At 47.8% G+C, this 20,666-nt stretch overlaps 1 protein-coding gene across 4 annotated transcripts; it reads right to left on the reverse strand.

The window, feature by feature from the left end:
- Positions 1 to 112: 112 nt before the first annotated feature.
- cercam (cerebral endothelial cell adhesion molecule) lies at positions 113 to 19,647 on the reverse strand. 4 transcript variants are annotated; one of them, XR_011183447.1, is made up of 14 exons: positions 19,194 to 19,618; positions 17,641 to 17,751; positions 16,178 to 16,295; positions 14,258 to 14,392; positions 13,619 to 13,823; positions 12,958 to 13,077; positions 12,791 to 12,867; positions 12,275 to 12,381; positions 11,232 to 11,364; positions 9,590 to 9,717; positions 8,512 to 8,715; positions 1,149 to 1,387; positions 785 to 856; positions 113 to 554 (listed from the first exon to the last, which is right to left on the reverse strand). XR_011183447.1 is itself a non-coding variant. In XM_015366480.2 (13 exons), exons 2-12 carry the CDS (start codon positions 17,688 to 17,690, stop codon positions 1,156 to 1,158), a joined length of 1,509 nt encoding a protein of 502 aa, XP_015221966.1. In that variant the 5' UTR covers positions 17,691 to 17,751; positions 19,628 to 19,647; the 3' UTR covers positions 113 to 856; positions 1,149 to 1,155. The 4 variants fall into 4 exon arrangements, 3 of the variants coding, with proteins under 3 accessions (XP_015221966.1, XP_015221965.1, XP_006640588.1); XM_015366480.2 differs by lacking the exon at positions 19,194 to 19,618 and adding an exon at positions 19,628 to 19,647 and having other exon boundaries at positions 113 to 856; XM_015366479.2 differs by having other exon boundaries at positions 113 to 856; positions 12,958 to 13,074.
- Between the last annotated feature and the right edge of the window lie 1,019 nt (positions 19,648 to 20,666).

The following is a 20,666-nucleotide window of genomic DNA, read 5'->3' on the forward strand; positions in this document are numbered from 1 at the left end:
TTTCTTAAAGTAATAAAGTTCGAATTACGTTCATTATAAGCCTTGTTTTTTTTTAAACTGCTTCAATGAGAACAGAAATGGTGCACTCAACAGCAGACGCAACCACAGTACATTAAACCTTGAAATAAATATCACTTTATTATTCACTTCGGGACAGAGCTCATTGTTTCGGAAGCTAATGCCAACGGATCGTCACGGAAGGCCAGCAACGCGAATATCTCCAGTCGGTGCGGGGCTGGAGCCAGTGGGGGGCGCTGTTTTGTGTCGCCTGCACAGCGAAGTTCACAGAATGAGATGAGTCGAACCTCCGTATTCGTCAGTGTTGCGTGCTTCTGTGGTGCCCGTGTGCAGCCAGCAAACGGCGTGTTCTCCCAGCAGCAAAGCAGAAACACCCACTGCACTTAAAGTTAGCTCATAGAAAACAAAGGTTCAATTTGAGAGATGCGTCTATGGCTTCCGCTTGTCCAGAACCGGCCACAAAAAAACAAAAACAAAACGTGTGTGATATTACACACCCTTGAAGAGCTGATCTTCACACCAATCAGATGAATGAGCTGCTATCACGGAAAAAAAAAAGTTTAAAATATTGTTCGACAAACATGCGCACACACACCTATACAAGCGCGCACACACACATACACAGGCGCGCACGAAAGGACTGGCATGAGCGGAGTCTTCATTCCTGGAGCAAACCAGTTGCAATAGTGTGTCCAGCCGTCCAGCTGATAAAAGAGGACCCCCCCACACACACAACGAGGGAGCCCACGAAATGTCCCAAACTCACAGCCACAGCCTGTAGATTGTACTGTCGCTCATCACCCCCCAGTTCAAGTAAGCAGACCTCCAGCGCCGCTGCCTACAAAAGACATCGAAGAGCATGACTTGATTTATAAGTACGCACCGTTACAATATTCAGATTTTCTGATTGTCCCTTTTTTGTTTTGCATTTTCCATTCTATAATCAGTTTGGATGTATTCACACCGTGGAATATCCACACCAGCACCTCACAGAGAGAATTATGACTGAATAAACCTATTAAATTAGCGCATCACCCTTGTTGCGGATACAGGGCACTAATACAGGGCACTACAGGGCACCAGTCTGTCTGCAACTGGGCATCAGCATCGCACAGTTCACAGACACCCACCTTGGGGCTAGAGTTCGTCCCGGTAGGCGTTCTGGAGCCCAGCGCTGGGTGGGGAGCCCTTCAGGGTCTTGTGGGACCCCCGCCAGTCCGTCCGGACCGAATCGTCGTCCCACAGCGTGGAAGTCTCGGTGTCGCTCACCCACTGCGGGTCCCCGGCGTAGTGGCAGGGCTGCACCAGCAGAGGGCGTGTGGAGTACACCTGCAGGTTGCGGTTAGGGAAATGCTCCTTGTACTTCTCACTGCCAGGAGGAAACGACAGCAGTCCGATGGGTCAGTATCGGGCCACACAACAGGATATGACGCCAAGGAACAGGTAAAGGTTTATTCCACGCTGAGAGGCGAGAAGACACAGCGTTTCGGTTGTGGAGCCTTCTTCAGGTGTGTATTGCTAGAAGTCTGCTTTCCTGTTTAGACACAGATTATTTTTTCCAGAAACAAACCTAAAGCTAAAACCAGCAGGCATTATTCAAAGGTGATATAGTGTTAAGCTTCACAAGAATCTCCTAATTAACGACTACTTAAGTCCTGAGAAGGAAATGAGCATATTGACCAATGACGTAAATGTACACACACCTGACGAAGACTCCACAGCCAAAGCGTTGTGTCTTTTGTTTGCAGTTCTGCATGGAATCAACTTTTACTCGTTCCTTTGCAGCCTAGGCATGCTGACACAGCCCCCTACTTGGAACTCCATCTAACAGGACATGATTTCACCACCGGCCAATATTAACACCACAGATGGATCAGATTTCTGAAGCGTGCTGCCTGTATGTGCACATTTTACACGAACACAAACCCCGGTCGTTTCCCTGACCGCGGCTGACGAGATCGTCAGATGGAGACTTCGGGGAGGAGCGGAAATTAACAGCTGAAGCTGCAGAGTTACTGAATACAGCCCTGCTCCCACACTTAGACCAAAGGCAGGAGAGCCAGTAGTTGCCACACTTTGAGCCTGTGGACCTGAGCAGGGAACCTACTGGTAACAAACTCTCCACCTAGATCACCAAAGCAGCGTATTACAGGACAAGGAACAAGTAAAGGTTGATTCCATGCTGGAAAGAGAAACACAAACACAAGAAGCTTCAGGTGTGGACACACCCAAAGACGGCTCCACAGCCGAAACGCTGCGTTTCTTCACTTCTCTTTTCAACGTGAAATAAACCTTTACTTGTTCCTCTGCGGCCTACTGTCGTGGAATTTTATCAAAGAGCCAGGAGAGGTGATCTCATTCACTCAGTAATCAACCTTTACTTGTTCCTTGTCCTGTAACACGCTGCTTTGATGATCTAGGTGGAGAGTTTGTTACCAGTAGGTTCCCTGCTCAGGTCCACAGGCTCAAAGTGTGGCAACTGCTGGCTCTCCTGCCTTTGGGCTAAGTGTGGGAGCAGGGCTGTATTCAGTAACTCTGCAGCTTCACCTGTTAATTAGGCAGAGCGGTGGCCCTGTGGCTCAGGATCTGCGCCTGTGGCTGGAAGGTTGCTGGTTCATATCCTGCAGCCGACAGAGGAATCCTACTCCGTTGGGCCCCTGAGCAAGGCCCTTAACCCCAGTTGCTCCAGGGATGCTGTACAGTGGCTGACCCTGCGCTCTGACCCCCAGCTTCTCTCTCCCTGTCTGTGTGTCTCATGGAGAGCAAGCTGGGGTCTGCAAAAAGACGAATTCCTAATGCAAGAAACTGTATGTGGCCAATACAGTGATCTTATCTCATCCTACGTTGGAGCAGGCCAGGTAAAAGTTTATTGCGTGCCACCCCTGAAGAAGGCTCCACAGCCGAAACGTAGCCCTCTCTTTTCTTTTCAGCGGGCTTTTATTGACCGGTTCCTCTGCACGTTACACACTAGCGGAGTATAATTACTCAAGACACCAGGGGGCAGCACAGAGAGCGCTGGAGCTGGAAGCAGACGCGACAAACAGGAAGAGAGCGCAGGGGAGGGGACTGAAGAGGAAGTGGTGAGGACATGCCGAACAGCGCTCCTGTAATTGCTTCCAGAACACTGCAGCAGAGGCTGATGAATATCACATCTGGCACCACAATGGCAGCAAACCAGAGTTTCGGCACAGCCCCTGAGACAGACATTTAGAGGCGAACAGGCATGTACGCCAGAGCGATTTAAATCAAAATTTAACAGCTGGGGGGAAAAAAGCCCCTTGTGGCAGGTGCTGTAAAAACACTTTAATACAGCGCTGAAAACAGCGTCTGTTTCAGTCCCAGTCAGCACGTCAAATACATCTCCCAAATACTGAGATCTACAATACCAGTCAAAAGTTTGAGTACAACCTCCTTGAAACCAGGTTTTCCCCTGATTATCTCTGCTTTAAACGGTATAAACGTGTCTATAAACACTTCATATTTAATTACATGATATGCGTGCTTCTATTCTTACGTGAACTGCATTGAAAATGTACACCCACAGCAAACTATAAATATAGGGAGCACGGGCAAAAGTTGCTCAGCAAGCAAGGAAAAAAGATAGTCTATAAAAAGCAGTAACTGACACTTGCAAAGTTCTTGCAATTTGTCTTAAAGATTGACACTCATTTCTTAAAGTACTTATATACTGTCTTTTTTCCTTGCATGCTGAGCAAATTTCTCTATATTTAAAGTAACCGTGGACCCTCACCTACTTACCAGTAATTGATGACAAAAGGTAAATGAGGCAACATGCTTGTAAACCGTGAGAACATCTCACTAGACAATTTTTAACTTCTTTTAGTGTTCTAACACCACGTTCTACACATTTCTGACTTTTCACTAGCCTGGGCTTCAGACTGAAATCCACTTGCTTTGGGTGTTTGTTTTATTGCAAATAAAAAAAAATCACATTTTTAATGTAGTTCCCTTAAGATTATAAGCACACATGTTATGTAATTAAATAGTAGGTGTTTATAGACAGGTATAAGCACAGATAATCATGGAAAACCTGGTTTCAAGGAGGTGTACTCAAACTTTTGACTGGTACTGTACTCTTGGGCAACTCACAGACTGCAAGCTCACTCTTTCAGATAAAGGCTCCCTCTGACCTTATCAAAGGCACTTTTCTACTTCAATCCCAACATCTGTGCTCGCACACTCTTCAAAAAAAACCTTGCACCATCGGTTTCTTAATCTCCTCTAGCTCAGTGTTCAGAACTCTCCCTGCTGTCTCAATAACTTGGAAAGATTTTTTTTTTTCCAGGAGTGATCTGTGTTTTGGCAGCAGGGACCAAACATAGCTGTACAATGACCTCAGCACCGAACAGCTAGAAATGGCAAAAAAGATGTATTTCAGTTTCCTGTCTGCAACACGTGATCAACACACTACACATTATATAGCATTTGCTCTTGGAATCAAGTCAGTCTGGCTCATCTTCTCTACAGACTCATTTTTCTTACTCTGCTAAGCATGTTCATGCATATATCCTGACCTTTTCAGCTCCTAAATACTGAGCATATCCCATATGAACAAGTATTGAACACAGCAGCCAGGAGACGTAGAGGTGCTTCCAGGGATATTAGGAAACAAAGTGATCAGCTGAAATCTAAACTTACCATTAACACTCAGTATAAATTTAGAGGTAAGGAGCATACCTTCTTACAAATTCTGCAAAAAAAAAAACAATGCTTCTAAAGTGAATCTTAGTCACAAGCCCGTCGTGACTAAACATCCAAGGTTAAGAGAGTGCCCCACCATCTCCAACACATCTGCAGAATGATCTACAGGAATGTAGAGCATGGGTGCCAATACATAGCTTCCCTTCCCTAACCTGACAAATCCCTTAGTATCTCTAGGTGCAAGAAGAACATTCACACTGAAATCTCCCACTTCAGGCTACACTTTTATTTCAATGGTTTAATTGGAGTGCAGGTCTCTCATAACTAAGGTAATGTAAGGTAGATAGGTCCCCATTTAAGGCCACCATTTTTCTCAACCATCCGACACTGGAGGTGGAGGTGATGTGGTCAGTATCATGCTCCGGCTGGCCAGAAGGATTAACCCCTGGTACTCATTTGGAAAGCAGACCTGGCAGCCATCTGGAAAGAATTGGAGCTACATCCCTCACCCCTACCTGGGATTGAACCCGGGACCTTCCTGTCAGGAGCTAGACGCCCTTGCCCTCTGAGCTACCACAGCTCTGGTCTCTCATAACTAGCACTTGTTAATGAATAATTGACACTTCCGTGCTTCTCATTTCAGTATTTTATATTATTTTTCACATACTTGGGTTTATCCAGATTGAACCTTTACAAACAGGGTGAATAAAAATAGTAAGATTTCTAGGTTTAACTTGTATGTAAGTCTTTTTTATTAGAGGAAATATGAAATGTACTTTACAGATTGATTTGCATGTGCACCCATCTATTATTTCCAATTGAGGGTAATGTCACGGTGACCTACTGGACATTCGGACCCTCAGCCTTCCAAATTCGAGATCAGAACAGTGCCACTGCAACACACAGCTGTCGTGACGTCAGTCAGATCTGATGGCTCAAATATATGGGCTGTGGACTATAGAGGTGCACGAATTTCTCGATTTGGGGCTTTTCTTTTTGCTCTTAGAAATAATATCCTTCATTTCCCAATCTGTCAATCGCAAATAGTGAATGTGAAATGCCTTTAAGGCGTATAAAGCTTTCAGATTAACATAGAAATCTTATTATACAGTAGGTGTTGATCCCTTCATATGTAGAGGGACAAATATTGTGTGTCCTCAGGCACACAATATGTTTCCGATTTTTAAAATTTCCTAAAAAAAACAAGCTACAGATCAGCTCCCCCACATTAGGAATGTGCAGTAAAGTCAAAATCAGTCAACAGCAGGACTCAAAGCCTGCACGCCAACTTAGCAAGATCAACTGTACGATGGGGTAAATGAAATGCCAAGAAAAATTGTGTGGAGAAATGTCTCAACTCTATCGTGGCCACAATGATACTCCACATTTTCTAAAATATCTTGACTCTTTTAACACAATCCAATGTATTTCAGGGAGTTAGTACCCTATAGTTTAAAAAGAATATGACTCAGGCACTATAAAAAAACTGCTGTACGGGTCAGGGTTTTTTTTTAACAGTTTTTCAGCTGAAAAACTCCCTGACGGGACTACACCCACCCACTAAAAAGGATAACAACTACAACAATTAAAAAACAGATGCAGCAGCATGATCATATTTCCATGTTGCTCTCTTCGTCAGAGTTGGAGGAAAGCGGACAAGACTCTTCACAGAGCTCCAAGCTGCTCCTGCCTCTCTCATATTTTCACACATCTGTCTCAGTTTCCCTGCAATACAGTGCATCATTTGTGCAGATGGCTTTTATATGGGAAAAAAAAAACTATGCTACAAACAGCCAGAGCAATGTATTCATTGTCAGGATGAAAGAAGAGAATCTTTAAATCGAACACAGTGTCTACAGAGGCAGGACGCCAAATCAAATCATTCACTCTGAAAAAGTTGTGTTGCTTTGGAACATGTGACTGGATTGTCTGGTAATTTCACGCAGACGTGCAATCTCCTGCTCCAGAACTGAAAGAAATCCACACAGCATTACAGTTAGATGTTTACGGTGGTATACCGGGGGAAAAACCAGGTCAGATATCTCAATCAAGCCCAATAAGTTAACAGCAGAGCACAAATGTCAAAACTTAACATGCACGAGATCCAAGAAAGCAGGAAACAAAACATGAGCAACTGTAAGGTGGTAAATAATGCTTTCAGTGTCAAAAAAGAAACCAAGACATATGAGTAACGTTTGCTCTACTGTCTCCCGAGGATGCTGGGAGATGTGGGTGCTAACTGCATCTACCCTGGCACGATCTGCTTGGCAAAAGAACAGCCTGAAACACCTTACAATACAAGCACTGGAAAACCACTCCTATTGACCTCAGCGTTCAAGCACAGATTTCAATTGCCTCCTGCATAAACCCCCTCCCCTTAACTCCAAGTACAAAAATGCAGAACACTTTCATAACGGCATCGAGCCCAGCGCAATCGGAGTTGGCGATTGTGGCAAAGAGTGAGAGAGCGACGCTCAAGGATACCTGACCTTTACTGTGAACATCTGGGAGCAGCTCTTGCTCACAGACTGCGAATGTAGCGCGATGCTTTTTGAAAGTGGACCACGACCTACACTTGGAAGGTAACGTCGGACATTTAACAAGTACGCTGCGAGCAATTTAATTTGCTCTAATTTATGCTGTCGTTCCTTAGTTTTCCTCTCCCTCTTTGTGTTTTTAGATGAGACCCTGATACTGTGACTGACCTGAGCAGAAGATAAGATAAGATCACTTGATGAGCCATATACAATTTCTTGCATCAGGAATTTGTCTTTTTCGCATACCTCAGCTTGCTCTCTATGAGACACACAGACAAGGAGAGAAGCCTGGGGTCAGAGCGCAGGGTCAGCCATTTATACAGCACCCCTGGAGCAGCTGGGGTGAAGGGCCTTGCTCAGGGGCCCAACAGAGTAGGATTCCTCTGCTGGCCGCGGGATACGAACAGGCAACCTTCCAGCCACAGGCGCAGATCCTGAGCCACAGAGTCACCACACCGCCGGAGAAGTCCACAAGGTTTTGCACGACACTTTCTACCGCAAGTCACAGAATGAACACCACAAACCGAAAAAATCATGACCCACGTTCAAGTCAAAGAATGTGCATCGAAAAACACCAAGGTACTCATTTATAGGACGATCCTGCGGCCTGTCAGAATGTACGGCTCTGAGGCGTGGACCCTGGTAGTAGGGGACGTGGAGCTTTTGAGAAGACGGGAAGGGACGATTCTAAGGAGGATATTCGGCACCGTCACTGAAGAATTCGGACCAATCAAGAACCGGAGATCTTGTATCCCAATCCTGATACTGTCAGCGAAAGTAAAAGTGGAGCGGATTAGGTGGCTGGGGCATGTACAGCGACTGTCCCGGGACAGATGCCCTTAAAAAATACTAGAGGGAAGGCCAGGCAGGAAGAGACAAGGGCCCCCAAAAGCTATGGATCGACGCCGGCGAGGGTGCTCTGAGGAAAGTGGGGGGTGCGCAGGTGGAGGCCCTAGATCGAGATGATTGGTGCAGCAGGCCAGGGCCCACACTGGGCTGTAGCGCCAAGGAGAGAGAGAGAGACCAATCATGAATGGAAGTAGATGAAACACAGAGGGATACATACCACAATGTACACAAGACCAGATATGGAGATTAGCATCACTTGCCAATTGGTGTTCGACTTCAGTCCAGCAGATAGAACAGAGGGCCCGGCTGTAAACTCATATTATCCATTTCCATTAAAAGAAGGCTGCCCACCTGCAAGCCTCTGAGTGAATATTCTGCAACAGCTCAGCAGTAGTAAAGACAACAAGAATTTCAGTGGGGGGGGGTGGGGGGGGTTTGGACTCACTTGGGGTGCTTGTCGTACATGATGGGCAGGAACTCATCCACAGGCAGCATCTTGGAGAGCGGCTCGGCGTTCAGGAGCTTCTGGGCGCCCTGCAGTGAGATGGCGTAGGAGAGGGTCCAGTAGGAGTAGTCTGCCACCACTAGGTTCCTCACGTTCTCCACAGGCTGCTCCTCTGTGGGGTTCACCTGCTTGCGGCCCAGGTATCTGCGAAAAGGAGACGAAGGAGAAAAGCCAGTGGCAGATGGCAGCCCCAGCTGGGTCAGCAGTAACCCGAATCGGCCTATTCAGTCTCCTCCTAAAATGCACTAATTACACAAGAGCCTTTATTGGCGTTGTGCAAAATCAACCGGCTTTCTTTCAAGTGCCACCCTCTCAATAAAAGGAAAAGGAAAACTGAGTGCTCACCAGGCAGAGAACTGAATGCAGCAGCAAACAGCGACGCTTATACACATGCTGTTTTATAACCAGGGGTTGTTCAATCTTTGCGCAACTCAGACCAAATTCTCCATGTGAATTTAATTACCTACATATCTATTTTTTTTCCACCTTGTAAATGTACAGAGCAAGGTCTTAGTGCACCGTCTGTCTTGGGAGAATAATATACTCCCCCCTGGCCAAAATATTAGGAACCCCCTTTGTCGCAAGAATAGACTCCCTGCATGCACAGGTAGTGTATGGGGCAGAGTGGTGGCCCTGTGGCTCAGGATCTGTGCCTGTGGCTGGAAGGTTGCCGGTTCAAATCCCGCAGCCAGCAAAGGAATCCTACTCCGTTGGGCCCCTGAGCAAGGCCCTTAACCCCAGCTGCTCCTCCAGGGGCGCTGTACAATGGCTGACCCTGTGCTCTGACCCCCAGCGTCTGTGTGTCTCATGGAGAGCAAGCTGGGGTCTGCGAAAAGATGAATTCCTCATGCAAGAAATTGTATAGGGCTAATGTGTGACTGGACTGAGGGAATGCTACTCCAACAACAACGAGCTGGAATTAGACTGCAAATACCTCATGAACTAATACAGGTTATTGGCTAATATTCTGGCCAGTGTGCTTATTAGGCCTCGTTAGTGGCGACATGACATGACTCACATGAGGTCCCAGTCCAGCTCCACCTTCTCAATCTCCTCCATCATGCGCATGAGCCGCCTCTTGAAGTTGCCCTGGAAACGCACATCATCCTCGAACACCACGGCTTTGTCCAGCTGTTGGTCGACCATCTGGGGGGGAAATGGCAGAGGTCCCCGTCAGCTCTCAGGTGCTTTTGTTTCCGTTCTGGTCTTGTTCGACGGCGGCCTTGTCTTACCTCTCCTTGTCTGGCCTTCAGCTTTGCACGATCGGTGTGGGCTGTAATAGCCGGAGACGTGGCTAGGGATCGGACCACAATCACAGCTGCAACACCGCAGAGCCCACAGTCCCCGTGAGGTGGTGATGCACCTCTGCTCTTAATGACCTCACTGACCCGAGCACTAGCTCGGACGGATCAACATAACCTTTTTTGGAAAGGTTCTCCAGCTGTTGAATACCTCCAGATTCCGGATTCTGGGCCTTGAGGACTGGGTTTGAGCTTGCTGTGATCTAGGAAGGCAAATGGCACTGGAGAACTTATGGTTCTTGATGGCCCAAAGGTCTCGTTTTCATCTGAGCTCTTGGTTACCTATTGATCTATTTGCGTGCTCAGTTGGAAGAAGTGTGCTTTTCTTCCCAGATATTAGAAATGCATAGCTGTACAGTAACCCATAAGATCTGCTAGATGAACAGACCTCCAAGGCCAGAGTTGTCCACTTTTGCATTGGTGAGAAAATCTACAGCAGCCTGACCTCTTCTTGCAATTTAGGGTCACAGGGGAGACAAAACCTATCCCAGCAAGCAAGGGGAGCAAGGCAGGATACACCCTAGATGGGACGCCAGGCCATGGCAGGGCAGAGAGGCACAAACAAGGGCACAGACATGCACACGCTCACACCAGGGCCAATTTTCCCAGAAACCAGTTAACCAGTACGTCTTTGGACAGTGGGACTAACCTGGAGCATCTCAAGGAAACCCATGTGAACACAGGGAGAATAGACGAACTCCACCCTGATGGTACCCTAGGTCCGGAATTGAACCCAAGCTCTCAGCACTGTGAGGCAGCAATGCTACCCACTGCGCCACTGTACTGCCCCTATAGGTTTGTCATGTCATGACATTTGCCAAACCGCTTCATACCGTACGGTGTCGCGGGAAGCCGGAGCCTACCCGGCAAGCAACGAGCCCAAGGCAGGGTACACCCTGGACAGGACGCCAGTCCATCGCAGGGCCAGTGCAAGCCGATCATACATGGGGACAATTTGGAGGTCATGGTAAAGGGTGAGGGGGGAAATTTGGCCCGGACACTGGGATAACTCTTCTTGAGAAACGCCCAGGGATCTTTAATAACCACTGAGAGTCAGGACCTCGGTTTAACATCTCATCCAAAAGACAGTGCCCACTACAGTATAGTGTCCCCACCACTATACTGGGGCATTAGGACCCACACAGGCCGCCCCCTACTGGTCCCACTAGCACCTCTTCCAGCAGCAACCATAGCTTTCCCAGGAGGTCTCCCATCCAGGTACTGGCCAGCCTCAACCCTGCTGAGCTCCAGTGGGTAGCCAGTTGAGAGCTGCAGAGCGATATGGCTGCTGACTGTATAGTGGTTTGGGCATTCTGAAAATGAGGTTTTGGGTTCTTCAGCGTGACAGCTGGCTCTCACCTCCTTCCAGATGTAGTAATGGCTGAGGAAGCAGCCCACTTCACCCTTGGTCAGAGTCCGGCCCGAAAAAGGGTCATAGTACCCCGGCAAGAGGTCCACTCCCAAGAGCTTGATGTCACTGCTGTTCAGGGCGCTGCAGGGGCACGGAAAGGAGATTTAAAAAAAATAACATTTTTGAAATAAAAAGGAGAATCGGTGACTGGTATCCTCAGCCAAAACTCATTGCTTTCTTCAATGTGACTGAAAACACGTTGGGTTTAGTGAACAATACCGTAAACTGCACCGAACAGCAAAAGAAACTTCTCTCTTATAACCACAACAAATTCACACAAAGTCAACGTAAGGAAAAGCTATTTTTTTGTAGCAGGTGCACTGCCATTTACTTGAACAGACACTGGTAAGCTCGGTATGTTGATTACGACTTGTCATCAACAGGACTGATCAACAGAGGGGTCTGCCGGAGCGGTGGCTCTGTGGCTCAGGATCTGCGCCTGAGGCTGGAAGGTTGCCGGTTCGTATCCCGCGGCCGGCAGAGGAATCCTACACCGTTGGGCCCCTGAGCGAGGCCCTTAACCTCAACTGCTCCAGGGACGTTGTATAAATGGCTGACCCTGCGCTCTGACCCCCAGCTTCTCTCCCTGTCTGTGTGTCTCATGGAGAGCAAGCTGGGGTCTGTGAAAACAGAAATTCCTGATACAAGAAACTGTATATGGCCAATAAAGTTATCTTTTCTGTACAAGTCCCAAACCAGTAGCATTAGAGACCACCTTTCGGAAGCAATTCAAGCTTTGCGTTTTCTTGTGACCGCCTGACACGTGTCAGGGAAGCTGGGGGGGGGAGCTACTGTCTCACGAGACGGTGTCCAATTCGTCTTGTAGATCTTGGACAAAACATGTGTCTGTTTGCTGACCTCTCTGCCCAAGCTGCGTCACTCCGGGCTTTCAGAAGGAGGGAAGAAACAGGAGAAGAAGTGGGAGAGGTGAAGGAAAGGAGAGAGCCAGCAGGCGACTGATACAAGAGAGCAGAAAGAGGAGACCAGATACCCTCCGTCCACCGCGTCCACGACTTTGGCATCGATCTCTTGCTCGTACAGGGACCAGAGCATCCTCTCTCTGCGGTCCGGCCTGCGGCGAAGATTGATCAAGTACACCTGCAGAAGGGCAGCCATTTACACAGGGATACCAACATTTTTCATCCATCCACAACAGGATCTAATTCACCTTCATAGAAACCTAGGGAGTAGCAACGTCATCTTTTTTCCTTATTGCAGACTGGGGGACTGATTGCAAATCCAATCAGTGAAGGAACCCAGTTCATTATCAAGCAGAATCTTATCAGGCCCTCTGTGGATGGATGTTTGGCATTCGTTAATTATTCAGATTGCTGCAGCACGAGACATTTCACAGCATATGGCAAGAACCATACCTCTGTCTTTGGCTAAACCCTGAAATTATTTCTCCCAAGAAGAAGAGGTGGACACTCAAAAACCTTCACCCTGTCCAGCAGCCCGCTGGAAAAAAAACAAAACAAACTACTGTGGCCAAGGGAAAGGTTCTTACATCATCAAACCCCATCCGGTCCATTTGTTTGGGAGGTAGATACACATATTGGGAGGGATGCATGCGGGGTCCATCGGCTGCAGGAAACAAATGAAATCTTGAATAAAAGAATCAAACATTTCACTTCTAGAAAGAGACTTGTGCTGACGGAAGTCGTTGACACTCACTCATTGCCTCTAGCTGAAGGTGAATGAAGTTGACGCGGTCGTCCTCGATAGTTTGGTGAGGCTTGGCGGGGACGTTCAAGTACCCATAGCGATCCTTGTTACAGACGTACATCTGCACTTCTGGGTCAGAACAGACACCCGTAAAACCAGAGCAAAGAGAGAGGCGATGCACAGAGAGGCATGGGAAAGTATGGTTCAAACTGAGAGGAATCACAGTGTGTTCATCTGGAGGCCTCACCAAATTTCCCCCTGGCCTTTACCAATCATGGCCTCCTAATAACCCCCCTCTATGAACTGGCTCCATCACTCTGCTCTCCTCCCCACTGAGAGCTGGTGTGTTGAATGTACAGCACTTTGGCTGCCGTCACATCATCCAGGTGGGGGGTTACACATTGGTGGTGGTAGTGGGATTCCCCATTACCTGTAAAGCATTTTGAGTGGAGTGTCCAGAAAAAGCGCTATGTACTTGTAAGGAAGTGTTATTATTTGTTGTTGAACAAGTAAAACAGAGTAAGTGCATGGGGAAAGCTTGACAAAACCATAGGAAAACTATATGGAAATTCAACATGGCACACATCCTGTGTCTTCATTCCACGGCGTTTACCTCATCAGCCGGGTTTTGAATGGGATGCAAACGCAAACCGGCAAGACCGCCCCGTACCTGAGACGCGGCAGGAGAAGGCGAAGACGATGATGTCGTCGAAGGGCCAGGAGTAGTCAGGGTGGGGGGGGTGGAAGGCCAGCTTCTTCACGCCCTCCTTGCGCAGGTCCAGCAGGAAGGTGGAGTGCACCATGGGGACTGGGAAACAGCCGCTCCGGTGTCTGTGCTTGGTGGGGAAGTACTCCGCCGTGCGCCGGTAATAGCCCTGAAGACGGACAGACGCGCCCGAGATGAGGGCGCCGTCACGGAAGCCGGGGGTCTAGCCATGGAGAGAGACCGGCGAGACCCTACGCGAAGCGGCAGGAACGGAGCAAACAAGAGGGGTTCGCTCCGGGCTCGAGGGATCGGGCGGAGTCGGGGACGACACATAAGCCCTCAGGTAGCAGACGTTGGGCGACCTGGTGAGGCGAGCCTCCTGACATCCGATCCCAATGCCGAGCGAGGAGGACAGGACAGACCGGAAATAAATAGCCAACCTCCACCAGACGCACCGGAAGCGCAGGAACGGCCACAGGGAAGCAAGGAAGAGGACAGAAAGGTGGAGCGCCCTCTAGGGAAAGGAAGAGAGCCGTGACAGGCACAGAGGAAATCAGGCGCCTGTGGAGTGGACCGGACAGTGGCGGGGGGGGCTCTCCTTACCTGCGGGGTAATGCCACACCAGTAGTTGGAATAGGCCGTCTGGGAGTCCAGCATGGGAGCAACAACGGACATGTTCTCCGCTACAAGAAGGCTCAGGGTCTCAGGGTTGGTCAGGATATTATCCGTGTCACAATACTGAGGAGCGGGACAAAGGCAGGTCAGGGAAAGGCCTTCCCTTCCAGCGGTGCATTACAGTACGCTCATGCCCCCCGGTATCCGAACTGAATTCGTTCCCGAAAATCAGTTTGGAAGGCGGGAGATTATAAATCGGAAATAGAAATTCCATTATTTTGCACGGGGAAAAAAATTCCACCCCGTTCCGAGCCGAAGACAACTCCACCGTAAACATATTGTAACGCCCTCGCCTGGTGGTGAGGAGGAAGCGCCCCTAGGCGCTCGTAGTACCGCTGGGCATGCTGGGAGTGGTAGCCGGGAAGAGTCTGAGGGTCAGCACGATGACCAGCGGCTGACCCTACCTGTGTAAATAATGTCCTAGTAATTCTAGTGCCCTGTGTAGTCCTGTAAAAGTAGAGTGTGTTGTTAGGTAATTACCACCCTAAATGTGTGTACGTGTTCGTCAGTCTCCTCATGTGTGTGTAGATCCTGTGTTTGGTTTTGGTGTGGTTGTAAAATAAAGCCAGTGCTTGGTGAATCGCGTCTCCACTGTTCTTTAGTTCTGAAAAAGAACCTGCAAACGCTACATTGGTGTCAGAAGCGGGGCGGGATAGCCCTTCGCCGGGGACGGCGATTTAAGCGGGGGAGAGTGTAACGCTTACGGCCGACAAGCAGGTTGTGTAAGAGCCGGCGTACCAGAGCGGGTGACGTCACCGCCCTTCCCTGTGATAGCAGGACCACAGCTACTGGGCTGTGGAGAGATCTCTCTTTAGCTCACGGGGCTAGGTCGCTGCAGAGAGACGCGGAAGTCCCGGGTTCGAGCTTCCAGTCGGGATGGGGCCGAACAGATGCGGCAAGGGCGCCCGCCTGAGCCCCCGTTGCGTTACAATATAATACCATACAGACCATTATAGCAAGCCTAGTGAACAACGCAGTTCTAATCAAACAAGCCAACGACAGCTGTAAAATAAGTAATGATATCATATTTACATTTTTCATTCTTTAGTAATAGGTCGCTATCCAAGCGATCGGCTAGAACGATGTGCATACTGTTGTCGACTATTCCACTAAAGAATCCTTTTCTCTTCCCGAAGACCCCAGGATGAGCAGCAGCCACAAAAATGACACTTTGAGAACGAAAGTACAAACTTGCGCTCCGAGCCTAAACAAAGCACTGCTGCCTCACGGCGTCCTTCAGCACAACCCCCGTCGTCCGCGCAGACACAAGCAGAGGCTGCGCGCTGGCACGGAATCCAGATGTTCACAGAAGGTTCTCAGCCAAAATCGGTCGCTTTTGAACTTCAGAGTGCGGATTAGCGGAATTTCATTATTATAACAAGGCACACAAATTCTTCATGTTTGGATTCGCGAAAATTTGCTTACCGAACATTCTTATGCCGAGGTATGAGTGCACTTTGACGCCACCAGCACCTTAACAGTCATACCAGTCTTACTAATTATCACAGAAATCGTCAAGGAGCTGGCTTTAGTTATATGCTGTAATGGAGTGGATTGGAAAGGTCACATAATGAATAACCCTGGACAAAAATCAGATCTCTTCTATCCACATTTAATCTTGTTTTCTCACCACCACAACTGCTTTCGTTTTTTGGTAACTGCTTTACCGCCCAAATACGCTTCTTGTTTTCAAAATCTCCAGAACTGACTGGTCTTTCACTGAGCAAGGAGGAGCAGAAAATAAGCAGCAGTCGCACAAGAGAATACATCAAAAGTAACTATCACAGGTGTCCCCGGCCTTTGCGTTTCAGATATTTATGGGAAAACCAGGGCCGTTGGGGCACCTACCAGAATGTAGTCAGCCCAACGCCTCTTGGCAAAGTTGAGTGCGGCCTGCTTGAGTTTCATGAGGTACTCGTATCTCCCATTGGTCCAGTGCTTGGGTCCCATCTCCCCTGGGTACGACCTGCACAACGCAGACAAAGAGGACAAGCAGCAGTGTCGGCACCTATCTTTGAAACATCACAGGCTTGAGAGTTTGTATCTACAGTATGTTGTCCTATTAAGGCTAGCAAGCATATTTTCTAATAATTAATAATAATTGCTTACACTTATATAGCCCTTTTCTGGACACTCCACTCAAAGCGCTTTACAGGTAATGGGGAATCCCACTACCACCACCAATGTGCAGCATCCACCTTGATGATGAAGCAGCCATAGTGCGCCAGAACGCTCCCCACACATCAGCTTTCATTGCTGGGAAAGAGGTCTGACCTCAAAGATCAACTGGAAAAGGACTTGAGTGCATCTCATGCCTTTAAGGGAGGTGATCCTTTGAGCACTGTGACTGCAAAAACACATCATCTCTCCAGCTTAACCTGCTGGAACCACATTCTAACAGAAGCATCGCCGTCAAACATTTATCCTGGTAGAACAGGAGGGCTCGTACAAGCACAGCCCAGGTGACAGGGGGGTTGCGGTGCAAGCTTCTGTCTCTCTGTCTTTTTAAAGAGGCAGAGTGTGGAGTCTCAGAACAGCATTACAACACAGCATTGCTGACAGGGCCCCTCCAACAATTCACTCCAGAAGAAAAAAATAAATTCACACAAAGCCAAGCCGAGACTTGCTGAAGGTTTCCATTGGCATGTGAGCACAGTTTCCTCTCCATTATGCTTCCTGAGGCAATGGAATGCACTTAATGGGATACTGTTGTCCTGAGGCTGAATCAATGCACCAGGCAGAATGCTCATTCGGGTGGAGATCCGTGCTGCCCAGATTTCATCTGCTCGTATAAAGTGAGCTCTCTTGTCGCACTCTCACCTGAAGAAACTTAACACCGTATTTCTAAGGAGAATCGCAGCTGCACTTTTGAAACAGGAGCTCCATAAATACCGCTGATGGAGAACATCTCAACCTCCCTCCTCCCCGTGCCTTAACTCGTAACATGTTGGTTAAGATGCCAGTCGTGTTAAGCTTAAGGCACGGCAACATTTTAGCTGACAACTTGAGTCTCACACTCAGTTGCTGAAGGTACTGGTATTGGTTCCAGCCAGCCAAATCAACTCATTCAAATAATTATTCTCTTAAAAGACATATCTTGTATGGCCTGATTCCTCAAAAGAATCACGTCGATAAAGGCAAAAACTTTAAAACACCTCAGAGGCAGGTTAGTGAAACTGCAGCTCATTAGATTAAAAGACCAGCTATTCGGCTCAGCCCTCCGCTGGGACAAACGCCAGAAACCTCCAGAAACCAACTTTGAGACTTGCTTTAGCAGCTGTAGGAGGGGGCTCTATGCCCAACAGACTCACGTTGGGTTGTCCATTGGCCTCCACTCCACGTAGTGGTAATACTTTTGCATGACGGTCAGCCATTCCCTGAGGATAGCAGTGGTGTTGTCGATATTGTGATCCGTCGCCGCCCTGCAGGTGGAAAGGAACAGAGCAAAGAATTACTATTCGCCGGCTTTTAATGACAGTTTTTCTCCAATGACTTCTTTTTCGGACACATGACCAGACACCGTGGTCTTGATGCCTGTTCCACTTTGAGCTTGCACAGCTCTTTCGGGTGACTAGATCTAGCTCCATGTACTGCGTCTTCTCATTCCACAGCGTTGGCGGTGTAGCAAAATTGAATTTGTTCGCGGCAGCAAAAAAAAGACACAGGGTGCCTTTTACACGGGATCAGCGCCTTGGGGCAACCTGGTTGTGAAAGGCGCTATATTAAAATAAATTTAATTTAATTGATCATTTTGCTGTAAAACACGAACAATATTGAAGAAGGATCCACGGCCGAAACGTTGTGTTTTCTTTCTTCCCTTTTCAGCATGAAATAAACCTATTACTTGTTCCTTTACTGCCTAATATATTAATATCTTCCAATATATATATACACACCCAACAGTATTGGCCCATCCACAGTAGCATTGTCTTTTACAACAGAAGAATACGTCACACTCCTCTTGAACGACTCTCAAGAAACCACGTGTAGTGTCTTTTGTATACATGAAGTAGACCACCCTATCAGGGGGCATTCCTGGGTTACACGCTTGCCTTTTCCACCATTTCTGTGAAAAGCAGAAATGACGCGGCCTTTCGATCGCATTTTATTCTTCGTGTGAAACTACGGACACACGTACCGTACACAGGGTTTTGCCCAACCTTTAAACATTGAACGGTAGACGTTTACGACGCCTTGACGGTAAGACCTAGAGTAAATAGGTTGTTCAAACGCTTACATTGTTTTCTCCTTGGCGCTAACAGAAAGAAAAAAAGATTAGCGCAACATTAGCGGTTGCTTCTTGGTGATCACTCTCCAAAAGCACCGCGCCGTGAGCGTATTCTAACATTGCTTAGTGACACCACCATGCATTTCCAGCCTGACACGCTTAGCAAACGTGCAATTTATTTCTGCTTCTCCTGAGCGGTATTATAGCCCTGGAATGGTAGGGATTATCGCGGTGTATTTGAATTACATAAAACGCATGCAGCTCACAATCGCACAGCCAGTTTTGACCACAGAGTCTGATCAGCACATAACGTCGTGTCATGATAATGTTGTCCGCTGTTTCTGACTATGCTGACAAGACAAGAGATTGACCTCCTACTGCCCCGATCCAAAAATCAAATGCGCAACACCAGCGGCGTGCTAAGATCTTAAAAACCGACTGCAAGAACTTTTTTTTTAAGAAAAGGAAAGAATGAGGGGGAGGGGAGGACTCTGGAAGCGAAGAGACAGAAGAAACTAAGGAAAGCGGAATAATGGAAGATTACTGGCGACATTGAGCGTATGCATAACCTCCAATGGCTCGGGGGGCTGGCCTCCAGTCCGTCTGTACATCAAGAACAATGCTAAACCCACCTACCATATCGAGATTCGGTCTTTGGGATAGCTCAGTCTCTCTATCGCTCCCAGATAGTAAGGCAGCGAGTGCGCGGCGTTCCGCGCAATGATGGCTACGACCACGGTCGGCGGCTGTATTTTCGATTCTTGGTGAAGTTTCTCTTCGGAAAAGTAGCCTTGTGCGCCAGCCAGCCAAGCCGAAACGAGCAGGAAAGGCAGCATCGTACCCACGAACGAACGTCTGCTCTTCTCGCTGGAAAAGAAACGCTTCCTCGCCCTCCGCTGTCCGCGTCACCACTTCTCCACTCAGACAAAATTCCTGACTTTTTTTTCCCCCTCTCTCTCACTGGTGTACTCCGGCTGCCGTGCTCGGTTTTAAATTACAAGGGCTTTCCGTACTTTTTCTTGTACGAATTCGAACATCCTGTCCAGACTTTTACTTCTGTTGCTACGTACCACTTGTGTGACCGGCATCACGCCCCGGGCGCTGAGCTCCCTACCTCCCCCACCGAACCACTAACACACCGATGATGTCACGATTCTCGGCGTGAAAATCTCTCTCGAGTATTGCGAGAAAAACAAAATGCTGCACCTCATAAACTGAAAAAAAAAATAATTACCAGCAAATGGTCTATTTAAGCAAAATCGGCCATTGTAAACGCAACACTGAGCTAAAAGATGAAAAAGGCTGTGTATGATGACACGTTATTAACATTTTGCAGACAATCTGGGAAAGCGATAAAAAGGCAAACACATGTTAGGATATGTAGTTAGAAGTAGGACGTATGTCAAGGGATGTTATATATTTTTAACATACTGCAATGGCGGGCTGAAGGAACAACCCTGAACTGAGAAGACTATAAGAGGGAGATATCCAAATGTTCACATCGTCAGAGGCATTGCCAAAACCAACCCAGCAGACTTCCTCAGAATGAACTGTGAAACCCCAACCAGGGGACCCCCAGGGGAAACTACGTGTTAAGGGCGTTTTAAAACTGTGAGCTGGAAGCGTGTCTTTACACGAAGAGTTGCAGGAGTGTGGAGCAGGCTGCCCCGCCGAGTTATTGAAGCCGCCGCATTCCGTCAAGTCACGGACACTGCTATTCCATGTCATTTCAATCAAACAGGTACATGGGTGACCCCAAACTGTGTGGAAAATACGCGAAAAGTAGCCTTAAACTGGGTTGTTAATAAAATGCGGGTCTTCTTTCTTTGTGCTCCGCGTCCTTCTTGACCTGTTATAAATTTACTTTACAAATTGATAGATTAAAATGGACTTTTGGAAAGGAATGTTGAAACAGCAGGATGAGGTTCTGGGGATCAGTTAACTCGGATCTGTCAGACGAGCCACACGGTCTTCTTAGCCTTTGTAACTGCTCTTAAACTCGGATCAACAAACGAGTCGGAAAGCAGAGTCGATACTTTCAAGTTAATAGGCCGGAACGGGTTTTTCTCCTTGTAGAAGTATAGTTGCTGTTTGTATATACGGTATACT

The sequence above is a fragment of the Lepisosteus oculatus genome, chromosome 24 (genome assembly GCF_040954835.1).
Source record: "Lepisosteus oculatus isolate fLepOcu1 chromosome 24, fLepOcu1.hap2, whole genome shotgun sequence".
Taxonomy (NCBI): Eukaryota; Metazoa; Chordata; class Actinopteri; order Semionotiformes; family Lepisosteidae; genus Lepisosteus; species Lepisosteus oculatus.

Bases quoted from the DNA above. Each gene is read 5' to 3' on its own strand.
- cercam (XM_006640525.3), bottom strand. From the start codon at position 19,393: ATGCTGCCTTTCCTGCTCGTTTCGGCTTGGCTGGCTGGCGCACAAGGC. The intron at 13,824-14,257 runs GTAAGGAGAGCC...GTCCGTCTTCAG, and splicing joins GGTGTGGCATTACCCCGCAG to GGCTATTACCGGCGCACGGC. The intron at 13,078-13,618 runs GTACGGGGCGGT...GTTCTGACCCAG, and splicing joins CTTCTCCTGCCGCGTCTCAG to AAGTGCAGATGTACGTCTGT.